Here is a 12,263-nt window from a genome sequence, read left to right as displayed (position 1 = left end):
CCTTGCAAAAAAAAAAAAAAAAAAAAAGAAACCCCATACTTTTTTTTGCACATTGCGCTTTAGTGAGACTCAAGCTCTAAAAAGCATTGTTGGCTTCCTAACAGATTTAAAGACGGGCTAATAAACACTTATGATTGACTGCTGGATAGGAATATCCTCTTATTTAATTGGAAGACGTTGTCTTCATTATTAGGCCTGGGAGGTGTAGGGTTGGGAAACTTCAGGCAGAGTGGATGCCTATACCTAAAAGGACGTGGTTGTATTCCCTAGAACCACAGGTTATTTAGCTCAAGAACATTCACAGTAACATTTAAACTGGGGTAATGGAACTGTATTATATTCTATGAGATTTATGGCTCGAGAATTGACTACCCTTTGATTCCCAAGATCTCATTTAACTGGGCTTATGGTAGCAATGTTATTTTCTTTTTCGGAATTGCAGTATCAATATTTCTTGGATTTTCTTCTTTCTGCACTTTTGCTTGGTTGCACTTATTGTGAGTCTGAAGGAAAAATGATTTGGACATGGCAAACCTGAAAATTTATGTTACTCGTCAATATCTCTTGCAGAGCTTTTTGCAGCCCTGCTGATGTTGAGGCATTTACTGAAGAGAAGAAGCAATCACTTTTGGTTAAACGTCAAGGAAAGGGAGCTGATTTTGTTCGTGCTGTACAGGAGATCATTGATTGTCATGAGAAGTTAAAAAAATGTGATAATAATGATGAGATTATCTCATCTGATGATGTAGCTCGAGTAAATGGGGGTAGTGTTGTGGATTCATCTGCCAACGTTGGATCAAAAGATGAAACAGAACCTCCTTTAGCAACTAATAACAATGTGCAGTCAAATAATTCACTTTCTTCTAGAGACACGAGTGAACCAGTTCTACCTATAAAAATTGTTTTGGCTAGCGAACAAGGTAATTCTTTGCTTGATAAAGAGGCCCTGCAGGATGAATCTACTGATGCTGCTGCTTCCGAGCAACCCTTTCCTGCTAGTACCTCCTCAAGGAAAAGGTCTGGTGGATCAAGATTAAAAAGCACTGTCACAAAGAGAAATGCATCTGTTCAGAGATCTAGAAGCTCCTCTAGAGTGGGGTCGCGCAGGTTACAACGCGGGACAATTTCATTTAACAGTGGGGACAAAGTGACCAATAACATTCCTGAAGAGTTATTGAGACAGAATAAGCGAAACAGAAAGTCTCCTGATGGATCTGACTGCGATGATGCAACTTCAGAAGCTATGATTTCAAATGTTAGCATTGAAGATAATGCTTCTGAAATTGTTACAGCTGACTCTGATACCTATAGCCTGAATGAATGTAGCACTATTGATTCTGGGTGTAAATTGGAGCACTCTGAGACTGCTGTAGAGTGTTTGGAGAGAGAGGTTGAGTTTGGCAAAGGACTTGATCTCCACATAAAGGCTGTTGTCATCAAGAAGAAAAGGAAGCCAATGAGAAAACGAGTGATCAATGATGCATCCAAAGATAATGGAGGTGCTCAAGACAAGGAGGAGATAATGGAGGCTGTGGTGGATGACTCTAACCAATGTTTACAAAATGATTGTGAAAATAGGACAGAAAGATGTTCCAAAGAAGATGGGGACGAACATCTTCCATTAGTGAAACGAGCTAGAGTTCGGATGAGCAAATTATCTTCAGAAGAATGTAAAAGACATTCAAATACAGAAGAACAGAACCAAAAGGAAGCAGTAGCTATCAATCTTACCGGAAAAGTTGAGATTGATTCAAATTCTGCTGATGGTAGTATTGATAGAGGCTTGGATACAGCAAATGGTGTTCCTAATCACACATCACCATCTAAGGTCTGCACTCAATTTTCTTCAAATTGGTCTCAGCTTTGTAATTTAAAGAAAGACCAATCGTTTTGTTGTTCAGTTGATGGGGAGTCTGTTTTACCACCATCAAAACGCCTTCATCGTGCTTTGGAGGCCATGTCAGCTAATGTGGCTGAAGAAGGTCAGGCTGCTGCTGAAACCACTATATCAATGCGAACTTCTATGAACGGGTTGCTCATAACTTCTACATGTAGTTCCTCTCATTTCCCGATGGAAATCAAAGAAGGCAATTGCTTAGGGCCGCAGAGTAGAACTTCTCATGATCACCCCTCCGAAATGGAAGAAGAGCGATTCTTCATTAGTAGTGTGAATCACACAATCACCGAGGAAAATGGAAAACCACCTTTAAAAGTAGACTTTGGTCATGAAGCAGATCAAAATTCACAGTGTCAACGTCATGATTTCAAGGATGCTCTCATATTGGAAGGTGAGGGAAAGCATATTGATATTGCAGACCATCCAGATCCACAATCAGGCTGTCATTCAGATAGAACAGTCGTTCATGTTAATAGTGTGAAAAAGGAGTCTCCTTCTAGAAAACTGGCCGATGTCAGATCTAATTGTGGCGAAATGGTTCAATTACTTCCTCTGGAGAACGAAGGAAACACTGTTATTGCATGTCCACATATTGTTTTATCTGAAAATCTTGATGAGCATTTGGAATCTTCGGAGAACATGGTTCGTGGACTTGTTGCTGGTCCCAGTGATATTGCTAGGCTTTCACATCATAATGGATCTGATGACGTGAAGTGTGGTGCAGATGACAACATGGTTGCTACGTCCCCGAAGCCTGCACCTGCTGAAAATTGTGAAGAGACCAACATGTAAGCAATTTTATGTTTTGTATCACTTTGTTTTGCAGGAATTTCAATAGAATTAAACTTGAAATTCTCAATATATGTCTCGCTTGCAATTCCCATGAATTAGTTCAACTTTTCATATTTCTTCCTCATCACCGACTCTGCTTCAAAGACAATGGCATTTTATGCTTCTCCCATGTCCATTCCTGACCTTCATTTTCTTCATCATATATCAATCATCTGTTGTGTTTATCTAAAAAAGATCCAAAATTTTATTTTAAATTTTCTTTCCAGTTGGCAAATCAAAGTCCTTTTAGTTATAGATTGAAAAACTCTTCACGATCCTATAATTAATTCCAGCATGCTTGTTCATTGCAATCTTTTCTTAACCGTTCTTGATGGCTTTCTAGTTAGTAATATGTCAGACATATAATGCTGATTCTGATACAAATCTCCGATTCATAATTTTTGGATGCTCGATGTGGAGGGAAGTCAAATAGTAAAACTTGATTTTTTTAGGGATTGTGTTTGGTCAAACAACTTAGTGTTTAATAGTTTTTTTTTAGAAATTATATTGGATAATTTTTCTGCCCGTCCTTTTCTAAATACTTGTTTTATTCTTCTGTTCTAGGCTTGATGTGAAAGTGGTAAACGGTAGAGATTCGGTGAACGATCAACCATCTCCCTTTTCTGGTGATCACGTTGTCCAAAAGGATGTATCAGAAGTACAGTCCAGTCTGTCTGTTTCATGCACGGACAATTCTCTTACAATGGATTTAGTTGATCCTATATCTATTTCAGATAGGCATGGTTTACTAAACAAAAGTATCAGTTTTAGTCCCAATTTTCATAAGAAAAGTGTGGGTGCTCTGGAGGAAGTTAAATTTGAATCTGCAGTGACTCTAAAGTTAAAACCTGTGGGCAAGGATGTGGAAGCGCATGCTGTTCTTTCATCCTTCGAAGCCATGCTTGGGAACTTGACCAGGACAAAAGATAGCATTGGTCGAGCGACACGTGTAGCTATTGAATGTGCAAAGCTTGGTGTCGGCTCTAAGGTAATATAATTTCTTTTCTGGATTCTAGTTGTTTTCCTTTCCAGTGTTAACTACATTCTTTTGGTATCTCCTGGATTTTAAGGGACACTGACACAACTGGAATTGTTTTCCAGATATGTTTCAATTGAACTTTTGTTTGAAACAACTGGAAAAAATTTCTGAAAACAATGGCCAAACAAGTTTTGATTGATTATTCAAGGACCAAGATTGTTGACACATTGATGTTTCCAAGTACAATTAATTATATGGTATGAAGAATTGAAAATATATTTTTATATCCTCAATTGTACTATTCTTGACAAGCCGATTCAAATCGTTCCAACCAAGACAGTTGCTTGCTATTGAAATGTTATGAAAAAAGACTGCGTCTTTTGCTCTTTCGTCCGTCGGTAGGTTGTACTATGTTCGGAAATGTCAGATGCTGCACTATTGGGCATTTTTTAATAATGTCTTTTCTCAACTTTTAGCTATTATCTGTGACTTCTTTTTCATTAGTTTGAATCAAAATTCTCTCTAGGTGGTTGAAGTTCTCACTCGGACTTTAGACACGGAATCAAGCTTGCATAAAAAGTTGGACCTGTTCTTTCTTATTGATTCAATCACGCAGAGCTCTCAGAATCTAAAAGGCAAGTCATTTGACCTTAATTCTCTACTGGGTGTGTTTTAATGTTATGATTTAATGAAGATTTTTTTTCTTCTTAACTTTATATGAAAGATGTTTCTTAATGCTCTAGGCAATGTTGCTGATATTTACCCACCAGCCATCCAGTTGGTTCTCTCACGACTCCTGGCTGCTGTTGCTCCTTCCGGAAGCAATGCGCAGGAGAATCGTAAACAGTGCATTAAGGTCTTGATAATTCTAAGTACTTGGAATGATATTTGTTGGATCTCTTCTTTCGATATCCATGTTTTGGTTTACTCACCCTTCATTGTCTGCTACAGGTTTTAAGGCTATGGTCACAGAGAGGGGTCCTTCCAGAACCAATAATTCGTCATCATATGCGAGAACTGGAGTCACTAAGTGGCAAATCATCCGTTGGTGCCTACTCTCGGCGTTCATCGAGAACAGAAAGGTCATTAGATGATCCTCTCAGGGAAATGGAGGGCATGCTTGTTGATGAATATGGAAGGTTTGATCATATTGTCAACCTTTCCCAAAAAGTCTTTTATTAAATAACCTTCAACTGCTAGAACGTTTCCATTTATTATTTTACACTATTGCAGCAATTCGAGTTTTCAAATTCCTGGTTTCTGCATGCCCCAAATGCTTAAGGACGAAGACGAGGGAAGTGATTCTGATGATGGAAGTTTTGAGGCTGTTACTCCCGAGCATACATCTCAAGCTTGTGATGAACCTGAGACTGTTCGTGTTATGGAGAAACATAGACATATCCTGGAAGATGTTGATGGTGAGCTCGAAATGGAAGACGTTGCCCCCCCTTGTGAAGTTGAAATGAGTTCCTCTAACTCCATAGTTGTAAATGGCATCGAGGCTGTGCATAATAAGTTCGCGCAGCATTTTCCTCCACGTATGCCTCCTCCAATCACTCAAGATGTGCCACCATCATGCCCACCTCTTCCATCGTCCCCTCCTCCCCAGCCTCCGCCTTTGCCCCCCTCATTCTCCAGGAGTGATTCATGTGCCAGTGATTTCGAGTTGGAGCGCTCCTATATGGACACAAATGTTGGTACCTGTTCTTTTGCTTAATTTATTGTTCTTTTCATTCTACATAAAATTTTCTAATTCTTTCCCCTAATGGTTATGATGTAATGCAGAATGTTCAAGATAATTCGATGCTACTGGTGGGACAATCATCAAATACATCTGGGACTACTCAAAGAACAAGTGATGCAGTACATTACCCCGCTTCATCAAATGCATCGGGGACTAGTCAAAGAACAACTGATGCAGTACATTACCCTGCTTCATCTAATGCATCTGGGATTACTCAAAGAACAAGTGATGTAGTACAATACCCTGCTTTAGAACGCAGAGATCTTCAGATGCAGATGCCTGAATCTACTTCTCGTTCTTTCAGCAACATCCCTGCTCGAGTATTGAATAATGGCCAGCATGATGATTCTACTGCATTGCACAACAGTGGTTACCCCTTAAGACCACCCCATCCTCCACCACAAGATCAGTTTACCTATGTCCACGGAGATCACCGCATGAAGCCTCGATGGGAGGACCCTCCTGCTTCTTATTCAAGTAGGTTCCGCTATGCAGAAGATACCGATGGCGAGTACTTCTACAATGACCACGAAAGAATGAGACATTACTCCTACGAACCACATGAGAACTGGAGGGTTCCACGACCGTTTTATGGTAAAATTTGTAGCATATATGACAGATCAATATGAGAAATATTTGGATTTTGTTTTCACGGTATCCATTTACCTCTTTTAATAGATACCCTGTCTCTTTCTTTGACATAGGTTCTCGCTATCATGATAGAGGTAGAACATCCTATGGTCCTGTTTCTTGCGGTGGAACTCCATGTGAACCAACAAGATTACATAGTCAGAGGTGGAGATTTCCCTCTCGAGATATAAACAGTAGAAGCTCAATGCCTTACAGACAACCTTACGATGGCCCCGTGCGTGTTTCAAATAGAGGTGACCGACTTATTTTATAGCGATTCCTTTCATCCATATATAAATCTTAGAATATAGTTATGATTCCATTTGACATCAATTATGTCACTTCTAGTGTAAAAAAAACATTAAGCCACCATTGCAAACCCCAATTAGATTCCGGCAAACCCTGTTAGATTCAGGCATGATACACTTTTTAGTTATTGGGAGAATCCAAGTACTTTCTATCGGATCCAGGAAACAACTCAAAGAAATTCATAGGTAGAGGAAGAAACTCTGTCATATAGAGATTTTTTTTTTTCTTTCGACCATCTTTTCGATTGTTAATACAATATATAAGGTTCGCTACTACAAATAGTACTACACCCTTGATCGTGAAATATTGATTGCTTGTTGAACCCTGTGAATTGCGTGAAAGTAGGATACTTCAAATTCGGGATTCTAAGAGTTTTATAAAATGAATGTATTCTTTTATCAGTGTTAACTGCTTGGATTGGACAGTTTGTTAATTTATTCTCTGTATTTCAGGTCCTAGCTTTTGGCGACCAAGATGAAGAAACACGATCTAATTCCTAGAAATGGTAACAAATTGTTATAAGTTCACAAGTATTGTCATCTTCATCATCATCGTTGTTATTATTAATATTAAAGTTTTGCGCTAACTGCGTAAACCGTTGGGGGTTGCAGGTAGAAACGATTTTTTAGCTTACTCCGCGAGATGTTGGCACGGTTCTTAGAAGGTGCAAACAACGTCGGAATCCACGTGTGCCGATGATGTACATAGGTAATATATCATCCTCTCCTCTCATGCAGACGCTAGGCAGGGAGGCTGGAACCGCTGTAGAGATGGTTGAGAACTGTAATTACGTAGGCTGTTTATGCAGTTTTTTCCAATTCTCTTTTAATTTAGAACCTCTGAATCCCCAATTTTTTTAGCATTATCTATCACTTGGAAACCCCTTCACTGGGTAGTTTATCAATATACAAGCGCAGTTGTTTAAAACAATTCTTACCTCCTTACCTCCTTACCTCCTCATGCCTTAGTAGCTATGGAAAATTCATCCATTAAAAATGAACTTGTATCGATAGTTCTCTACGACAACCCGGTCTTCTCCTCTTATCCTTACCCATTTGATTGTTTTTTTCATGCCTCACAGCATAATGTAAGGTATTATGTTAGCAGCTACTTCTTGTTCAACATTAATGTTTGCAACTTCTGTACATTCATTTATATATAGATCTTCCTCTCTTGAATGGGTTAAGGGAGGCTGTCTGTCTCAGCATTGTTTGTTATAAAAGCATTTGAGAAGGGAAGAAAAAGTATGGTAAGACTTGTTGAATGTTGAATGTTGAATGAAAGAACGTACGACCGTAGCAAGTATTCTACTTTTAGATTTTGAGTATTGTGTTTGGTAAGATTTTGATCTCGTGATTCTGAACCGATCTTACTTGGGATTGTACATTCCTAGTTTGTTTATGAAGAGCAGTTCTAATTATATTAGTCTCTATAATTGATTTATTCCCTATTATCGATAGGGACTCATTGGTAAGTGCTACTAGATCTCGTAACATTGAAATCCGTGGTTATGAAATTGAATCCCATGGTGTGGAACATTTTTTTTTTTTCCAAGTGAAATCTCCTAGTATATGATAGAGTGAAAAAGTGCTCTCGTTGTTGTTCTCACACAATATTTACTTCTCTCCTAATCTGAAATGAAGGGCGTAAAGGGGGTTGAAGTGAGCAATGGAGGCTCCTCTCTTGATATGAAATCAAGGGTGCAAAGGGGGTTGAGGTGAGCGACGAGAAGAGAGAAAAACAAAAAAAATTGTCGCACTATCGAACTTAAAACCTCGAGCTTTCAAATTAAATGAAAGAATAAATAAATAATTATGTAATAATAAATTAGAAAAAGATTACCATAATTTTCATTTTTATTTCATCTCAAAGTCAATAGTGAATGTTTGGATGTTCATTCCTTGCCATAAAAATAAATTTTGGGTTTTAGCTTACATTATATCAAACGTTTACTGAATTCGACTCCCCATTAAGCAATAAGCAATAGGCAATTAGGTCACAAACCAGTTGGGAATTTCATTGGGACCCATGAACGGATCGATTCGAAACGAAATCCTTATTGAGCGATCGAAGTCCTTTCCTTGATCTCTTCTCTTCTTCCTTTTCAAATTCATTGATCGCGATCGCCGAAGAGGAGCAAAAAGATGGGGGCATCTCATTCAGTGGCAGAGAAATCCATCCATGAATTCACAGTCAAGGTTTTAACCTCCCTTTCCCACCCCCCCACTACTCCATATCTCTCTTTTTTGCCTTTTTCTGTCTCGATCTGTGCTTCGTCTATTTCCTCAGAGGGACCTCCATTCTTTTGGAGCATCTTTTTTCTTAATGAGATCGTGCTGGTGGAGCGCAGGATTTCAAAGGCAAGGACGTAAACCTCAATGACTATAAGGGGAAGATCCTTCTTGTGGTTAACGTTGCGTCTAAATGGTTTGTTTGTCGCCTTCTTTTGTGGATTCTTTCTCTGTGGGTCTCCCATGTTTGGCTTAATTACTGAGTATTGTACTTGCTGTGTCTGTTTTCGCATCTGAACAGTGGGTTTACAGATTCGAATTACAAGCAGTTGACTGAACTGTACAACCGATACAAGGACGAAGGTTTTGTTTCCCCCTTTTTGAATTATTCATTTATTATTTACTTGGTTTTAAAAATCAACTGTGAGCCCGTTTATCATCAACAGTTATAGCTTTTCCTGCTGCTTGATAAACTGAATTCAATTAAATTGCATATATAATTAGTGTCTATAATTGATTTCTTCTGCATAGTACTGGGCCTCATTCTTAAGTGCTACGAGATCTCGTACGTTGGAACCCTTGGTTATGGAACCGAATCCACTAGTATGGAACATTTTCTTTTCCAAGTGTAATCCCCTAATATATGAAAGAGTGAAAAAGTGCTTTCGTTGTTAGTGGAATAAAAAGTGTTCGTGTTTTAATGCATTAGAAAAAGAAGAAAAATATCAAAGTATGATGAGCAAGGATTTTGTGAACCACACTAACCATTTAAAAGAAATCAAAGAGAGAAGTTATAAATCTTAAAACAAGGAATCTACCGGGGCCCTATAGTTGTAGGGCGTGTCTTTGCCCTGTCCTGAGAAAAGACAGGCCTTATTCCACAGACACTCCTCTCGCAAGAAACAACAACTTCATGTGTAGTTAAGCTTTCTCACGAATGGTCTGCTCATTGAAAGGAACTGTGAAAGAATAATTTTGCTAGATGGGAGAGAAGGAAACGAGGAAGATATTTTTTTCATTTTTGGAGACAAAAGCTTTCTACAGAGGCCATTCTCTGTTTTCTCTGTAGTTTTTCAAAAAGGTGTTCTGTGTGGGTTGGTATTTGTTTTTCCATTCTGCCCCGTTACACTGTGGAAGATTCAAAATTAGAACACCTTGAACTACCAAAGGGCTAGAGAATGAGTCGAAGCCATGGACACCTACTTAGAATTTAATATTTTACGAGTTTCTTTGGCAACTAAATATATTAGCTTTAGATGGTTGTCCCATGAGAATAGTCGACAAGCTGCCTTCAAGCTGGCCAGACACTCATGGAGAATATATATATAATATAAACTGCTCTGTAAACACATCTAATTGTAAAAGGAAAGTGGTTTTGACTTCTTCACTCTGTTATTGAATTGTAAGAATAAAAAGATCACAAATTATATGATATATGTATATATCCCTGATGTTTTTCGTGGCTGATCCTTGGTGTATTTTCTTTGCAACGTCGGTAATTGTATTGAAGCATTCTGTATCTTCTTTGGTTATTAGTTGTTTTTTTTATTTGGTTCTTACACTAGAGATTTACTGTCCTCAGACTTTGAAATACTGGCATTTCCATGCAATCAGTTTCTGAAGCAAGAGCCCGGAACAAGTGAGGCGGCTCAAGAATTTGCTTGTACAAGGTACAAAGCAGAATATCCAATCTTCCAAAAGGTAATGAATGATGCTTTTCTAAACGTTACAATAATAAACCTTGTTTTTGGCTTTCACTGAAGGTTAAGAATCATATTCTGATTATGTGCCATTAACTCGGTTATATTCAAATATCTGAACTGTGAATTTTTGTCCTTATGTTTTCTATGAAGATTTTGGATACATTATGATAAAAGTTTCACCATTTGCTGAATTTGATGCATTGTTATTTGAGCAGCTTCTTGAAGTTCCTATGATTTAAACTATCACAATAGGTAGAATTCATGCGGGGTACGAACGACGATAGAATTTTTTAAACTTTTAAAAGGCATATTAATTTGCTCCTTAAGTTAGTTAGGAGTAGGATCACGTTTGCCAAACAATTTTCTGTTAAAATTTGTTCTCTTTTTCTTCTAGTTTGTTCTCTCACTCGAGCTTTAAAATGTTGAGGTCCCAATTTTATGAAAATGTCGAATGGAAATATCAATAAAATGTTGATATCAATGGAAATTTCTGAAAAATTCCACGAAACAAAAAAAATTTAAATTAATCAATTAACATTATTAGACGTCTTATAAATTTAAAATGCTTATTATTTTTATTACTTTCACATTAGTGACATTTTATCGCTTCTTAGTTATGTTTCATCAATTTTTTTACAGTTCAATCGATTTTTTTTTTTTTTTGGGTCACGCAGATACGTGTGAACGGGCCAGACACGGCGCCAGTCTACAAGTTCCTCAAAGCAACTAGCATGGGGTTCTTAGGCACCCGGATAAAGTGGAATTTCACCAAGTTCTTGGTAGATAAGGAAGGGGTTGTCATCGGACGCTATGGCCCGTCCACCAGTCCATTGTCTATTGAGGTACGTTGTCCTAAGCGGCCCCATGAAACTCATTTCCTTGATAATGAAACTGCTTTGTTGTTGATTGTAGCATTGTTTTTTTTCTTTCCAATTACCGTCTCAGAGTGACATCAAAAAAGCATTGGGAGTTGCTTGAGTTACCTCTGACCTCATGCTTAATGTAAGTCCACATGAGTTAAAGTAATTGAAGACACTAATAGAATATAACCAAATGGTAAAGGTGTATTCTCCCTTGGCTGTAATTATTGTATTAGCAGTAATAGTCCGAGGGGTCTGTCTGTGTGCGTGCGCGTTTTACGCGCGTTTCTTCTTGAATTTCGAGGGAATGTAAGTAGTGTCTATTTGTTTGATTTGTTCTAGGAAGTGCATTATGGATGGCCAAGTTATTTTCATATAAATTGTTTTGCTAGTTTGATTATGCAAAGTTGTTTATGACGAATATCGAACATGTAGATTGTTTTCGAAGTAATTTATACATTTCCATATGAAATAAATGTACGATAGTTACTTTAATTTAGGTTACCTTTATTCTCCATGTAACACAATATCTACTCATTGTTGGTGCATTGCCTATCTTGAAATGTTACACAAAGAACTCATTTCAACTCACTAACGCCAAATAATTCATTTCAACTCACTAACGCCAAATAATCCTGCTTCATTCAACAGTCTAGGGCCTCTATATGAGTTTTATCAACCTCTATTGAAATAGACTCATCGTAGAGAAGTTAGACGATATATACATTAAGATGACCATTATAATACACGGGAACCAAATATCTAAAGCAAAATAGGCAATAGAGGTCATGACTTTCTCACTTGACTTGAAAGCATTCGATCCCCTTTATTGATTTAGTATAATGAAGACTGAGTGTGATATGATAGATAACTTACACTTACCATACGACTAAAGAAAAGAGTGGACTAAAGAAAAGAGTGGGAAGATACAAGTTCACAACGTATATTAACGTATATTAGCCATGCATACACAAAATCAATCTGGAAAAGAGACTATTGAAAGCTATAACATAGCCGGCTGAGATAACTAGGGTTAGATCTAGGGTTTATAGTTTAAATCCGCACACTTGAAAGCTTGA

At 37.8% G+C, this 12,263-nt stretch overlaps 1 protein-coding gene across 1 annotated transcript in view; it reads left to right on the top strand.

The window, feature by feature from the left end:
- The window catches only part of LOC111488303 (protein HUA2-LIKE 2-like), a 16,405-nt gene extending 4,770 nt beyond the window's left edge, over positions 1–11,635 (top strand). Inside the window, exons 3-16 of the mRNA XM_023136002.1 lie at positions 571–2,685; positions 3,293–3,716; positions 4,234–4,342; positions 4,451–4,563; positions 4,659–4,846; positions 4,941–5,400; positions 5,493–6,045; positions 6,156–6,335; positions 8,506–8,588; positions 8,741–8,817; positions 8,923–8,984; positions 10,204–10,322; positions 10,999–11,166; positions 11,270–11,635. Of these exons, the coding sequence (XP_022991770.1) occupies positions 571–2,685; positions 3,293–3,716; positions 4,234–4,342; positions 4,451–4,563; positions 4,659–4,846; positions 4,941–5,400; positions 5,493–6,045; positions 6,156–6,335; positions 8,506–8,588; positions 8,741–8,817; positions 8,923–8,984; positions 10,204–10,322; positions 10,999–11,166; positions 11,270–11,302 (4,684 nt within the window). The 3' untranslated portion in view covers positions 11,303–11,635. The remainder of the gene's footprint in view (positions 1–570; positions 2,686–3,292; positions 3,717–4,233; positions 4,343–4,450; positions 4,564–4,658; positions 4,847–4,940; positions 5,401–5,492; positions 6,046–6,155; positions 6,336–8,505; positions 8,589–8,740; positions 8,818–8,922; positions 8,985–10,203; positions 10,323–10,998; positions 11,167–11,269) is intronic.
- Positions 11,636–12,263: the final 628 nt, after the last annotated feature.

Source organism: Cucurbita maxima, unplaced genomic scaffold (genome assembly GCF_002738345.1).
Source record: "Cucurbita maxima cultivar Rimu unplaced genomic scaffold, Cmax_1.0 Cma_Scf00013, whole genome shotgun sequence".
Lineage (NCBI taxonomy): Eukaryota > Viridiplantae > Streptophyta > Magnoliopsida > Cucurbitales > Cucurbitaceae > Cucurbita > Cucurbita maxima.
Note: the sequence above shows the minus strand (reverse complement) of the source record. Positions and strands in the feature narration are given on the sequence as shown.